Source organism: Eschrichtius robustus, chromosome 19, assembly GCF_028021215.1.
Source record: "Eschrichtius robustus isolate mEscRob2 chromosome 19, mEscRob2.pri, whole genome shotgun sequence".
Lineage (NCBI taxonomy): Eukaryota > Metazoa > Chordata > Mammalia > Artiodactyla > Eschrichtiidae > Eschrichtius > Eschrichtius robustus.
The window spans coordinates 54,948,400-54,964,780 of NC_090842.1; the positions used below are offsets into that span (position 1 = coordinate 54,948,400).

Consider the following 16,381-nt stretch of genomic DNA (forward strand, 5'->3'; position numbering starts at 1 on the left):
TTTAATGTATGTTTCCTTATTCTTCATAACCTTTCTCCATTTTAGTTTTACTGTAAAAAGAAAGACAGAGGGGAAGATGACTGGGGGAAACCCTTTCTTCCCCCTTGGAGGCCTGGGATAGAGAAGAAAGGCCATGGAGGTAGGGACATAGGCAGTTAAATGTGTGCTCAGAACTTCCCACACTCCAGGGCATTAAGGTGAAGTAAGAAAGGTAGTGAATTAAGAGGGCAAAGTGTCATGGTCAAATTGGGGGAACTTTAAGTAGCCTTTGTGTCCCATGTAGCATATATCCTGAGTAGGGAGTGATAGGACCCTTGCAGAAGGCAAGATGACACCACAGACTATTGCACATGGAAGCCAGGGATTCTTTGGAGGTTATGACAGAGACTCAGAGTCTATGGAGACAACAAGATCCAAGGGAGGAAAGTTGAAAGGAGGGGGCCCTTGGATCATGACTGAGCTGAAAAACATACCACAAATTATCAGCTACAGAATGCCCAGAAAAAGAAGCCAGCTAAACTAGATTCAGTGGATACCAGTCAGCACACATCCATGGAGAATCACAGAGGACCCTCTTCCTCCCAAAGCTATGAAGATTTTCTTCTATATCTCAGATACCACCTTAAGAGAGGACAGGGGTTTAGAGGGGAATCTGAATAACTGAATAATTATTCAAAGAAACAGTTTACTGATAGGACTAAGTTTTGAATCAGACTGCATCAAAACTAGCTTTTCTTTTCATGCTACTGATCAGAACTCATAAGAGATAGGCGAACAAATTTTTAAAATAAAGAAACTATATTTTTAACATACATATCAGTGTAGTATGAGTAATTCTGTGACTCATACATATGAAGTCATTGAATAAAGTTAAGGGACAAAGAAATATGGACTATATGTATGATGTGAGGAGGTAAATGGCTTTCAGACAAGGTTCAAATTCTCTAAAGAATTTACAATCACAAAATTTACTTTAATAGAACAGTATTGGCCTTGGGCAAAATTCATCTTCATAGTTTAAGACATCTTGTCCAAAACAGCATTCACTGAGGATGTGTGATAGGTACAAAACTCCTGCTAAATAAAACAGGCTTGCAAGGAACTTATATCTTGGCTTCACCTTACCTTCTAACACCAGAATCAAGAAAATCTGCTTTCAGTAAAGTTCTGGTATCAGTTATGTATACCTTAGTATAAATTAAATTAATGTATTAAATATCCAGGAAAAAAATATTCAAGTGGTTCCCCCAACCAGGTTACAGGATTAGTTTAACATTCAAAAATTGATGACTTTAAAGGAGGAGGATCAAGATGGTGGAGTAGGAGGACATGGAGCTCACCTCCCGCCATAAACACATCAAAAATATATCTACACATGGAACAATTCTCACAGAAAACCAACAGGAAGCTGACAGAAGGACTCCTATACCTAACCAAAGCTGCAAGAAAGATCTCCACAAAACTGGGTAGGATGGGGGAAAAAAAGGCATCAGGTTGGGACCTGCACCCCTGGGAGGGATCTGTAAGGAAGAGAAGGTCCACACAGGCAGACCCTCGCCCTGGGGAATGATCAGGTTGACTCACAATCTGGGCATCCCAGTTCTGGGGTCTTACATGGAGGAGACAAGCCCCCTTGCCTAATGGGATCTGCTGAGACAGAAAGAAGGGCTAGAGAAACCTAGATCCTACTCATGAGGTATGCTAGAGAAGCCTAGACCCTACTCATGAGGTGTGTGCATATGCTGGCTTGCTAACAATCAGGATGGAGAAAAGCTTGCACCGGCAGCTGCCACCTCACCGCACTTCCTAATCCTAAACAGTAAATGCCCCAGCCCTGCTCCCTCCACACCACAGCCTGGTGCGAGATCAGGGGAAAGATTTGTTTAGCTCCACAGAGACAGACAGGGGGCTCCAGGGGTGTAATCTGGATGGAGCCATGGAGCCATTGTCAGCGTGCACACGGGAGGGTGGGTCTAGCCAGGGGAGACACTGTCAGCACGCACATCAGGCAGCAGGTCTAGCTGGGCAGACATTGTCAGAACATCGTGTAGTGCCACAAGAATGCATAGTGGCTAAGCGCTGAATCTCGGGCAGGTAGGTCCTGGGAGAGGGCTGATCTAGCTATGCAGAGACAGCCCAGATGGCCTGGGGTGTGATCTGGAGGGAGCCACAGAGCTTCACTGTCAGCTTGCGCACAGTGGTGGTGGCAACTCTAGCAGTGGAGACTTTTGTCAATGAGTGCACAGCAGCAGCAGAACCAGCTACAGCAGACAATGTCAGTGTGTGCACTGGGCAGTGCCACAAGAATGCATAATGGCTAAGTGCTGAATATTGGGCAGACAGGCCCTGGGCAGGAGTGCACAGCAGTTTCCCAGCGAGAGTGCTCCAGCCCCACCCACTCAACACAGGAGCTTAGCACCAGACCTGGGGCAGACAGATCCTGGGAGAAGTCTGCCACAGAGGCAGCCCAGATCTCAATTCCTGCCCACCTCAATTCCTGCAGCAACAACACCCCGACACCCAGCTCCAGTGTACTCCACACCACAGCCTTGCACTAGATCTGGGAGGAACAAAACAGAGAAAAGGATGCACCTTGGGCTGCTTCTGAGCAGAACCCTGGACACCTACACACGTGGCACATAGGTTTGCTATGAGCGCATGGGCCTCACTTGCTTCAGCATTCACCTTCTTTGGGGTAGGGCACGCACTGAAGGGCAATGGAGCCTGAGAAACCTGATCTCAGGACTTCTACCCCAACATTTGGGAAGCAGACCCTGCCCCTGACAGGGTGGTGACAGCCATGGAACAAAGAAGAGACCCCACCTCCCATCTAGCACAGGCTCTGGACACCACAAGACCAACTATCAAGGGAATAACAGCCAGCACACTCTGAAGAAAAACGTGGCTGGCATCCATACCAAAACCAGCCCTCGCACCAAAAATGTTGGACACACACAGTCTACAAAGGGACACTCCCACGTAAAAACACCCCTTCAAGAACACAGTAGATAACTGTTTCTCCTAAATTCACAGAAGCAGAGAAAGTTAAGTAAAATGAAAGAGCAGAGGGATTACTCCTAAAAAAAGAACAAGAGAAATCCTCTGAAAGAACAAATAATGAAACAGACCTCACCAGTCTACTGGACCCCAAATCCCCAAAAAAAGGGTAATAAAAATGCTAAAGGAATTAAGAAAGATTATCAATAAAAATGAAGATCACTGTAACAAGGAGCTAGAAACTATGAAGGTGAACCAATCAAAATTAGACAATTCAATTACCAGGATAAAAACCAATCTAGAGGCAATGAATAGCAGACTAAATGATACAGAAGAGCGAATAAGTGATCTGGAAGATAGAATAATGGAAATCACCCAATCAGAAAAGCAGACAGAAAGACAAATTAAAAAAAAAAAAAGAAAGAAACATTCAAGATCTATGGGATAATATAAAATGTGCCAAGCTATGCATAATAGGGGTTCCAGAGGAGAGGAGAGAGAAAAGGGGATCAAAAATGTATTTGAAGAAATCATGGCTGAAAAATTCTCAAACCGAAAGATAGAAACAGATATCCAGGTACAGGAAGCCCAGAGAGTCCCAAACAAGATGAACCCAATCAGACTCATGCCAAAATATATCACAACTAAAATCAGAAAAGTTAAAGAGAGGATTCTAAACGCAGCAAGACAGAAATAGTCAGTTAGAGGGAACCCCCATAGGCTATCAGCTGATTTCTCTATAGAAACTTTTCAGACCAGAAGGGAGTGACATGACATATTCAAAGTCCTGAAAGGAAAATACCTGCAACCTAGGATACTCTACAGCAAGATTATCATTTAGAATAGGAGGAGAGATAAAGAATTTCTCAGACAAGCAGGGCTTCCCTAGTGGCACAGTGGTTAAGAATCCATCTGCCAATGCAGGGAACACGGGTTCAAGTCCTAGTCCGGGAAGATCCCACATGCCACGGAGCAACTAAGGCTATGCGCCACAACTATTGAGCCTGCGCTCTAGAGCATGAGAGCCACAACTACCGAGCCCACGTGCTGCAACTACTGAAGCCTGTGCACCTAGAGCCTGTGCTCCGCAGCAAGAGAAGCCACTGCAATGAGAAGCCTGCACACCACACGAAGAGTAGCCCCCGCTCACTGCAACTAGAGAAAGCCCACGCACAGCAATGAAGGCCCAACACAGCCAAAAATAAAATAAATTAATTTTTTTTAAAATTTTATTTATTTATTTATTTATTTATGGCTGTGTTGGGTCTTTGTTTCTGTGCGAGGGCTTTCTCTAGTTGCGGCAAGTGGGGGCCACTCTTCATCACGGAGCGCGGGCCTCTCACCATCGCGGCCTCTCTTGTTGCGGAGCACAGGCTCCAGACGCGCAGGCTCAGTAATTGTGGCTCACGGGCCCAGTTGCTCCGCGGCATGTGGGATCTTCCCAGACCAGGGCTTGAACCCGTGTCCCCTGCATTGGCAGGCAGATTCTCAACCACTGTGCCACCAGGGAAGCCCAAATAAATTTTTTAAAAAAAGAATTTCTCAGACAAGCAAAAATTATAGAATTCAGCAATACTAAACCTACCCTAAAAGAAATATTGAAGGCTCTTCTCTAAATAAACAAGAATCTATAGGAAAGGGAAAATCACAATAAGAAAGGTAAATATATAACAAGATTGAAGACCACTTAAGCCAGTACATAGATTAAAAACAATCAAAAAAATTTTTAAAGCAACATAACTACAATTAATAACAAAAGGGTAAAACATAAATATGTAAAATAGGACATCAAAATCACAAAATGTGGGGGAGGTGTAAACTTGTATGACTATCAGTTTAACACAAGTAGAGATAGTTATGGGCCAACAAACTTGAACTCCACAGTCACCACAAATCAAAAACATATAACAGATTCACAAAAAACAAAGATAGGAACTCAAGCATAAAACAAAAGAAAACCATGAAACCACAACGGAAAAAAAACAGAAAGAAGAAATGAACAAAGAACTGGAAAAACAACTGGAAAACAAGGTTTAAAATGGCAATAAGTATATACCTATAAGTAATTACTTTTAATGTCAATAGACTAAATGCTCCAGTCAAAAGACACAGGGTGGCAGACTGGATAAAAAAGAAAGAGCTACCATATGATCCAGCAATCCCACTCTTGGTTATATATCCAGGAAAAATGAAAACTCTAATTTGAAAAGATACATGCACCCCAATGTTCATGGCAGCACTATTTACAATAGCCAAGACATGGAAATAACCCAAGTGCCCATCAAGAGACGAGTGGCTTAAGAAGATGTGGTATATATACACAATGGAATGTTAGTAGCCATAAAATGAATGAAATATTGCCATTTGCAGCAACATGGATGGACCTAGAGAATATTATACTTAGTGAAGTAAGTCAAAGACAAATATTATGATATCACTTATATATGGACTCTAAAAAATAATATAAATGAATCTATATACAAAATAGAAACAGACTCACAGACATAGAAAACAAACTTATGGTTACCAAAGGGGAGGGGGAGGGACAAATTGGGAGTATGAGATTAACTGATACAAAGTACTATACAAAAAACAGACAGGCAATGAAGACTTACTCTATGGCACAGGATATTATATTCAATATCTTGTATTTATATTTCAACACCTATAATTGAAAATAATCTGAATATATATATTTATAACTGAATCTCTTTGGCTGTACACCTGAAACTAACACAATACTGTAAATCAACTATACTTCGATTTTAAAAATTGATCACTTTAATTGACCAAATTAACAGAAAAAAAGGAGAAACATTATTTGATCAAGATCACATATATGGGCTTCCCTGGTGGCGCAGTGGTTAGGAATCTGCCTGCCAATGCAGGGGACACGGGTTCGAGCCCTGGTCCAGGAAGATCCCACATGCCGCGGGGCAACCAACCCCATGGGCCACAGCTGCTGTGCCTGTGCTCTAGAGCTCGCGAGCCACAACTACTGAAGCCCGCGCGCCTACAGCCCGTGCTCCGTAACGAGAAGCCACTGCAATGAGAAGCCAGTGCACCACAACAAAGAGCAAAAGCAGCCAAAATAAATAGATATAATAAATTTATTTTTTTAAAAAATCACATATACAAGAAAATTGTATGACAAAGGTCAATACCGATTCATGATAGAACCCCTTAGCAGGCTAGGAATAAAAGGAAATTTTGTAAGAGTATTTACAAAAAAACTTCCATGGAATATCATACTTACTGGGGAATCATTGAAAGTATACCCTTAAGACTGAGAAGGAAACGAAGATGACTGCCACCACATCTATTCAGCATTATACGGAACATTTAGCAATTGAAATAAGGCAAGAAAAAAGGGAGGGCATGAGAATTCAAAATGATGAAAAGTGTCTATTTGCAGATGATATATTTGTAAACATAATTCAGTTCAATTTGAAATAAAAACCTAAGCAGCTTTAATTGTGGAAATGGACTAATTCTAAAATTTCTAAGGAAATATAAATCACTACAAATAGCTACAGCAATGTTAAAGAAAAACAAAGATGGAGGATTTGTTTTCATTATCAGATACCAAGATTTATAATAAAAAAGACATGGTAATTAAGATAGAATGCTATTGACATAAGGAAAAATAAAACAATGGAAGAGGATGTAAAGTCAGAAATACATATATTAACATGAATATGTCTTGAAAACAATGTGGGGTGAAAAAAGTGAGTTGAAGAACTGTCAGTCCATTATGTCCCTTATTATTTAAAAATCTAAAACAGAGAGCAACATTATATAATATTCATATATACAAATCAGTGTGGTAAAAACATAAAACCATGGACTCTTGATATACATAAAATTCATGAAAGTGACTGACTCTGGGGACAGAGTATCTGTAATATTCTAATTATTTTACTGAAAAAAATCTCAAAGCAAAAATGACAAAATATTCAATGTGCTAATTCCAGGTATTGGGTATATGGCTGTTTATTCTATTTCTCCCTCTCTCTTCCTAGATTTTAAAATAATAATTTTTAAAAAAGATGAGAGAAGACGGAGAGAGATGGAAGCAAAAGCAGCTCTGTATTAGTTCAATTTTCTGTGTTCTCACTGACTTCAAGTTTATTCTCATCAATTCCTTCTTCTATTTTCTCACATTGTTTCTAATTTCTAGAACTATATTTTGTTCATTTTGTTTATATTTATTAACATATCATTATTATTCAGCCTGCAGGTTTTCTTCTGTACATTATTTTCTAGATGTTCTGTAACATAAATTTTTATGTCTTTCTTGATCTAAGTTGCTTATGCTAGTTTTAAAATTTCCATGTGGAAATGTTTTCTTTTTGAATTTTTATTATTAACTTCCTATGTAACTGCATTCTGGAACATGTACAGTTTGTACTTTTGAAATTTATTGAGTTTTATTTAGGCCAATATACGGTCAGTTTTTAGTTTTTCCATATCTAAAAAAAGGATATTAATTGATTCCAGGCTATAAGCTATGATAATCAATTAGCTCTATCAAATTATTATTGGTAGTTATGTTCATTTTGTTGTCTGCTTTATGTGTCTATCATGAGCTAAGACAGATCAATAAAAGTTTCCTATTGATATGTTTCTTCTTATTTTCACAGTATTCCTTATAGTAAATTTTCTGCAGTTTATTTGGTACAGAAGTAGTCCTAACCATTTATCTTTATTACCTAACGCACTTATCAGCATTTTAAAGCACCGTTCTTTTTGTTTTTTTAAAGCTTACAGTCTTGGATGAATGGATAAAGAAGATGTGGTACATATATACAATGGAATACTACTCAGCCATAAAAAAGAATGAAATAATGCCATTTGCAGCAACATGGATGCAACTAGAGATTATCATACTAAGTGAAGTCAGCAAGAGAAAGACAAATACCATATGATTTCACTTATATGTGGAATCTAAAATATGGCACAAATGAACTTATCTACAAAACAGAAACAGACTCACAGACACAGAGAACAGACTTGTGGTTGCCAAGGGGGAGGAGGGGAGGGAGAGGGATGGGCTGGGAGTTTGGGGTTAGTAGATGCAAACTATTATGCTTAGAATGGATAAACAACAAGGTCTACTATATAGCACAGGGAACTATATCCAATCTCCTGGGATAAACCATAATGAAAAAGAATATTAAAAAAAGAATGTATATATGTGTATAACTGAATCACTTTGCTATACAGCAGAGATCAGCACAACATTGTAAATCAACTAAACTTCGATAAAAAAATAAAGCTTACTGTCTTGAATTTTATAGTACCTAATATTAACAAATAGCCGTTTTTCTTTCTTTTAAACTGCATTGATATGGCTTTACTTAAACAATGTTTAAATTTTCTCTGGGTCAAAAGCTTCCCATCTATAAAATGAAAATGTTGGAATAAATATTCTCTTAAATTCTCTTTGAAGAGTTAATCATTCTCAATAGAAAAGGGGACAGCTAGGAAAATGATGAGATTCTTTCATGAATCCTGGATTTTTTGACAGAGTGTAAAAATATAGTCTTTTCTAACAGGAAATTTTGCTTTTCTAATTATCATATGTTTATTTACTACCTAGAATCCAGTTAGTAGTTTGCCATTGGTAGTTCACTATTTCAGGTAACATTACCTATTCCATATTAGGTTTGTGAGGAGATATAATATTCAGCAATTTTTGCTATTAACTTTCTTATCTTGATTAATGGCAACACTAACACCTTTTTTGAAAAATGGAACTGTAGCATAAGTTTTGATTCCTACCTCTTCTTCAACACCTAGGTACAATGTGTCAACAAGTTCATTTGACTCAGTCTCACCAATACCTCCTAAATCTCAACTCTTCTATTTCCCCTATATGTTAAAGTAGTGGAACAGAAGAATTAAACAATTGAAACTTTTTTTTCTGATAGCTCAGAGACTATTTGAGGGTCACATAGTAGTTGAGGTTTTCATTATGAATACTAACTGCCACTGAAGAGAATGAGAAAATAATTCTTATTTGAGCCCTGGAGTTACGGTTTTTTATTCAATAAGTTACCGACTTACTAGATGTGCCCAGCACTGGTTTAGAGCCTAAGGATATAGCTGTAAGACAGACATAAATTCTGGTCCTCCTGGAATGTGCATACTAGTTGAGGGAAACAAATTAAAACATAAACATGTAAATAGGTAAGATAGAATAAGATAGTGTAATGGTTGATCTTATGTGTCAACCTGACTGGGTTGTAGGTTGCCCAGACATTTGGCTGAACATTACTCTGGGTGTGTCTGTGAGGGTATTTCTACATGAGATTAACATTTGAGTCAGTAAAGTGAGTAAAGCAAATCGTCCTCCCTAATATGGGTAGGCCTCAGCCAATCAATCAAAGACCTGAATAGAACTGAGTAAGAGGGAGCTGTTTGAGTTGGGACTTTAGTCTTTTCTGGTAGCTTTACTAGCATGTTCAAAGTTCCCCAGGGATAAAGTTTGTCTGTTCCAAGTGTGGAAAAAGCTAGTATCACTGAAAGACAGTGAATAAGGGAGGGTATAGCAAAAGATAATGGTAAAGAAATAGGAAGAAGGCATATCATGAAGGGTTTTGTAAAGGACAATAAGAAATCTGGATTTTATTCCAAGTGTAAAGGGAAGCCATTAGTTGATTTTAAGCAGAGAAGTTAACACCTCAGGTTTTTAAATTATCACTTCGGTTGTTCTCTGGAGAATGGACTACAGATGGTTAAGAATGTATGCAGGGAGATGAACAGGCAGTTACTGAAGTACTTCCAGGTAAGAGATGATACGGCCTGGGTTACAAGAGCCATGGAAATGTTGACAAGTGATCAGATTTGAGATATGATGAAAAACTGGACTAACCTGATGATTATTTTAGAAAATCATTTTATTTGCATTTCATTAATCATGAGTGAGGCTGAGGTCATACAGGACTGTGGTTAAGTTTACAGGCTTCACAGTTACACCACCTGGGACTAAATCCTGATTCTACTACATCCTTTACCTATGACCTTGAGGAAATTTCTTAATCTTTCTATGCTTGTTTCTTAACTCCTGAAAAAAAAATGAAGATTCTTTATGAAGTCTATGTGAGGTAATTGATGTAAAACTTTAATTAACATAGAGATTAGTTTTTATTATTATTTACAATTTTTATCGGGCATTTGTTCTTACTTTTTCAATTTTGGATTTCTTTTTCATGTCCTATATGCAGTTTTCTATTGGATTTTAATTTGGTTTGTAAATAGTATTTAAATACCAGATTGGGTCTGCCATATGTATTATTAAGATTGTTGTCAAGTTTTGTCAATTTACTTTATGGTGATTGTATCAATAGGAGAATATAATTTTTACGTACTCAAATTTAGTTGACCTTCTTTTTTACTGCCTATGAGTTTGATATTATGCCAAAAAACCAGCTAGTGACTGTAGAAAATATACTCAAGATGGTTGTCTTGCAGTAGTCAGAACTCTCATACACTGTTAAGAGTACAATTTTGGACAATCACTTTGGAAAACTGTTTGGCAGTATCAATTAAAGGTAATCTTAAACATAACTTATGGCTCAGAAATTCTACTTTGGTAGAAAGAAATATGTACATATGTGCAACAAAAACCTACAAGAAAATTCATAGGAACAATATTTTAATTGTTCCCAAATAAAAACTACCTAAATGCCTATCAGTAATCGAATGGATACATAAAATTATGGTTTATTCACATTAATTAAATAATATACAGTAGTAAGGTTAAGTAAACTACTTACATGCAATGATTCAACATGAATCTGGCAAACAAAATATTAAGCAAAAGAAGTCAGACACAAAGTATATAGGTTACATAAAGTTTAAAAATAGGCATAAATAATCTATAGTGATATAATCTGAACAGTGGTTACCCCTGGGGTGAGGGTAATAACTGGGAAAGGTGCAGGAGTCTAATGGGTGTTAGTGTAATATTCCATTTCTTGATCCAGTGCTTATGCTGGTTAAACACATGTATTCACTTTGAAAATTAACTGAGGAAAAAAACTAGAGATACAGAGAAGCTGCTAGATAGGGGCACCTGGTCAAAGAAAGGTATATCTCAGTATGGCAAAGCTCTGCGCTAAGGGTGAAAAGGCAGTGAAGTGAGATTTGTTCAATAGCTAAGAGTGCAGGATAAATCTGAAAGAGAAAGATTCCAAAGGAAGTCTGAAGAAAAAGGATGAAGTTCTGAGGAAAAGGAAATGTCCTTGAAAAGGAGACAGACATTACTTATTCTAAGAGTAAAATGAAGAAGAAATAAGGAACCACGGATTCAATTCATTAAACCCACAAACATTCACAAAAACCACATATACCAGGCATTGTTCTAGGGGCTGGAGATACAGCAGTAAACCAAATAAAGCATACTCTTTGTTCACATTCTAGTGGACTAAAATTATAAGAATTTACCATAAATGATTACTTCAGACTGTGGCTGAATCTCAGCAAACACACATGGAAAAAGATAATTATACAGGGTCATTTGAAAGACACATCCCATCTATTTCTTCAGATAGTCTAGCTTTTTTTAAAAATAAGGTATGAAAGCATAGAATAATGTGGTAAAATGCATTAATCTTAAGTGTACAAACTGAGACATTTTTATACATTTATGTATTTGTGTACCTACCACTCAGGTCAAAATACAGAGCATTTTCAGCATACTAGAAGATTCCCTCATGTCCCTTCCCAGTAAATACCCCTTCAGGGGTAACCACTATTTTCTATCACTGAGATTAGTTTTCTAACTTCATATATATGGAATCACATAGAATGTACTCTTATTTCTGACTTCTCTTATGACACATGTTTGTGAGATTATCTATGTTGTTATAAGTAGCAGTAATCTGCTTTGGGGAGTGTGTGTGTGTGTGTGTGTGTGTGTGTGTGTGTGTGTGTGTTTATGTGTATAGTGTCCAACTGCATGAAATACTATAATTTATTCCATTTTCTGTTGATGTTGATTTGCGTTCTTTCCAATGCTGGGCTATTTTGACATATATTCTTTGCCTTATCCTCGATCAAAACAGACCATCAGTGGGGAGTTCCCTGGTAGTCTAGTGGTTAGGATTCGGCACTTTCACTGCCGTGGCGCGGATTTAACCCCTGGTTGGGGAACTGAGATTCTGCAAGCCGTGTGGCATGGCCAAGACTTTAAAAATTATTAAAAAAAAAAAAAAAAAGACCACTAGAAAAGCTGGGTTTACCAACTACGGGAAGTCTCACTACAATGTATTCATTGACCTAGGTGCCAATGAAAAACTTACTTCTGCTAATAAATGTTCAATTTTATCCTTATGGACAATGCAAATTATGTAATGAATTTCTGCCCTTGTTTACCTATTATAATGAAATTCAAAATTGAAGCCCAAGTTTAATCTCTCTGAATGAAAGCATTTCTGCATAATCATATTTTAACTCTTTCCTGGTCTTAACCTTCCAACTCTGTTTCCTCTGAAAATATGTTTTATCTGTACAGGATTTTCCAATTCAGTGTATGGATTACTGCAATTCCCTTAAACTGCACTGTAAAATAAGGCAGGGAACAAATATACTACTTAAAATTTACCTGCAACTCAGTCATTTCCTTTTCTTTCTGGGAGTGGACTGGGCCTGAGAAGGCAGAGCTGGAGAAGAGAATAAAAGCCATTAAACAAGGTTTGTTTTGCAGTTTAAGAAATCTGCACCCACAAGGTAGATTAAAGGTCACTCTATAGCAAAATGATACTTGGAGCCATCAGAAAGGCCAAGAATATACATTCCCCAGGTATAAAGATGACTACTACATCATGTGGAGCTTACGCATATGGTGAACAGGAATAGGAGTACATATGTAGGAGATGCGCCATGAATTTATCAATAGCTCTGTATCAGAGAATAAACAGTTCACGTGGAGCAGAAAGATATATAGCTTCATGAAAGCACATCACCAAGAAAATTATGAAACTGACAACATACCTAAGGTATTTTAATGTACTGAGACTTTTAAAAAGAAATATTTTAAGTATAAACTAAATGGGAATTTAACTAAAATGGTGATGATTTTATATTTTGAGAAAAGAGTCAGGAGAAGTTTATGTGTGTGAGTGATGTGTATCAGAGTTACTGGTGGTGGTAAGAATGTTTAATTCTTATTTTCCATAGTATAAAAAATCTAAATCTGAAAAGTGTCAAATAATAGCAGGATAAACATATGATTTGGAAAAACGGAGTAAACAAAAGAAGGCACAGTTAAGAGTTCAAAGTGATTCTTTCTGGGGACAGGAATTAGAGATGGGGAGAAAAAAGGAACAGGGTATAGTTTTTCTTATTCTTATTACAAGTCTAGTAGCACTATTTGATTTTTTTAAAAAACAATTAACATATTATTTCGCCCAAATACAAACTGAATCATAAAACAATGTACTATGTACAATTAATAATATTATGTATTATGTAATATTCATAATATAATGTACATGCTTATACGCATGGGGTAAATAATGCATGATTATACGTATAATGTAGTATGTACTATCAACAGGTTAATGCAGGGGTCCCCAGTCCCCCGGCGGTCCGCGGCCTGTCAGGAACCGGGCCGCACAGCAGGAGGTGAGTAGCGCGACAGCATGGCACTCCCCATCGCTGGCATTACCACCTGAACCATTGCTCGCTGGCATTACGGCCTGAATCATGCCCCCCGCCCCAGTGGAAAACCTGTCTTCCAGGAAACTGGTCCCTGGTGCCAAAAAGGTTGGGGACCTCTGGGTTAACATACACGCTTATAAGCATGGGGTAATTAATTTTAATGCACGGTTATACATATAATGTATTATGTGTGGCAGCGGTCCCCAACCTTTCTGGCACCAGGCACCGGTTCTGTGGAAGAAAATTTTTCCACGGATGGTGGCGGGGGGGATGGTTCAGGCGGTAATGCGAGCAATGGGGAGTGGCAGATGAAGCTTTGCTTGCTTGCCCGCCGCTCACCTCCTGCTGTGTGGCCCGGTTCCTAACAGGCCACAGACCAGTACCGGTCCGCAGCCCGGAGGTTGGGGACCCCTGATGTATGATATAATATATATGCAATTCCAGGACACCTAAATCAATCAACTCTCATATCAACACAACGAGGTCTATATTATGGACAATGCTCAGAAATTTGTGGATCAAATCATAGTTTTATACCCATTTTAGTACCACTAAAATACTTTGAAAAATGATCCACATCAATATTATAAATTCACTAAGAAGCTAAACAGCATTAACCTGTTAAGTTAAAGACTGGAAGTTAGGGGAACTTCCCTGGTGGCACAGTGGTTAAGAATCTACCTGCCAATGAAGGGGACATGGGTTCGATCCCTGGTCCGGGAAGATCCCACATGCTGCAGAGCAACTAAGCCCCTGCGCCACAACTACGGAAGCCCGTGCACCTAGAGCCCGTGCTCCTCAACAAGAGAAGCCACCGCAATGAGAAGCCCGTGCACCACAACAAGAAGTAGCCCCCGCTTGCCTCAACTAGAGAAAGCCTCGAGCAACAACAAAGATCCAATGCAGCCAATAAATAAATAAATAAATAAATAAAAATACCTTAAGAAAAAAAAAAAAAGACTGGGAGTTAAAACTCCCCTTAATGATATGCTACAACTGGATATATCAACATGATTTATTACTAGTCTATCAATAATTCTACTCCTATTTATTATATTCCAACTAAAAATTTCAAAATATATTATTCAAACCCAGAGTTGATGTCTACCAAAATACAAAAACAACCTACCCCTTGAGAAACAAAATGAACGAAAATCTATTTGCCTCTTTCATTATCCCAACAATAATAGGACTTCCTATCATTATCTTAATTATCATATTCCCAAGCATTTTACTCCCAACACCTAATCAACTAATCAATAACCATATAATTTCTATTCAACAATGACTAGTTCAGCTAACACTGAAACAAATAATAGTTATTCACAATCACAAAGGACAAACCTGAGCACTAATACTAATATCACTCATCTTATTTATTGGATCAACAAATCTATTAGGACTATTACCACATTCATTTACACCTACTACACAACTCAATAAATCTAGGAATAGCAATTCCCCTACGGGCAGGAACTGTAATTACAGGCTTTTGCCATAAAACAAGAGCATCCTTAGCTCATTTTCTACCACAAGGAGCACCGGTTCCTCTTATTCCTATACTAGTAATCATCGAAACTATTAGCTTATTCATTCTCAACCAATAGCTTTAGCCGTACAATTAACAGTTAACATCACAGCAGCACATCTATTATTCCTTTAATTGGAGGAGTGACTCTAGCATTGCTGAATATTAGCACCACCACAGCCCTCATTACATTTATTATCCTCGTATTACTTACTACCCTCGAAATCGCCATTGCCATAATTCAAGCTTATGCATTTACCTTACTAGTAAGTCTTTATCTACATGACAATACACAATGACCCACCAAACCTATGCATATCACATAGTAAATCCCAGTCCCTGACCCCTTATAGGAGCTCTCTCAGCCCTTCTAATAATAACATCAGGCCTAATTACATGATTTCACTTCACTTCAACATTATTACCACTAGGCCTTAACAACGTATTAATGATGATGAGACATCATCCGAGAAAGCATTTCCCAAGGCCATTATACATCAGTTGTTCAAAAAGGACTTCGATATGGAATAATCTTATTATTTCAGAAGTCCTCTTTTTTACTGGCTTTTTTTGAGCCTTCTATCACTCAAGCCTTACCCCTACACCTGAACTAGGTGGATGCTGACCACCAACAGGCAGCCGTCCCCTAAATCCATTAGAAGTAACACTTCTTAATACCTCTGTATTAAGGGTATCCATTACCTGAGCCCACCACAGCCTCATAGAAGGAAACTGCAAACACATACTCTAAGCTCTTATTACAATTGCCCTAGGCTTTCATTTTACAAGTCTACAGGCCTTAGAATACTACGAAACATCCTTTACAATTTCAGATGGGTCAACTTTCGTCATAGCTACAGGATTCCACAGACTACATGTAATTATGGCTCTACTTTCCTTATCATTTGCTTCTTACGTCAATTAAAATATCACTTCTCATCTAACCATCATTTTGGCTTCGAAGCTGCTGCCTGATATTGACATTTTGTAGATGTAGTATGACTATTCCTTTACATATCCATTTATTGATGAGGATCTTATTCTTTCAGTATTAAACAGTACAGTTGACTTCCAATCAATTAGTTTCAGTATAATCCAAAAAAGAATAATAAATCTAATACCGACATTAATTACAAACATAGCACTAGCCTCACTAATTGTATTAATTGCATTCTGACTTCCCCAATT

General features: G+C 37.9%; 1 protein-coding gene across 1 annotated transcript in view; it reads right to left on the bottom strand.

Moving 5' to 3' along the window:
* The window catches only part of ZNF569 (zinc finger protein 569), a 61,942-nt gene that overhangs the window by 18,812 nt on the left and 26,749 nt on the right, over positions 1–16,381 (bottom strand). Inside the window, exons 3-4 of the mRNA XM_068528483.1 lie at positions 12,608–12,665; positions 10,779–10,799 (exon numbers count right to left, since the gene is read on the bottom strand). Of these exons, the coding sequence (XP_068384584.1) occupies positions 10,779–10,799; positions 12,608–12,665 (79 nt within the window). The remainder of the gene's footprint in view (positions 1–10,778; positions 10,800–12,607; positions 12,666–16,381) is intronic.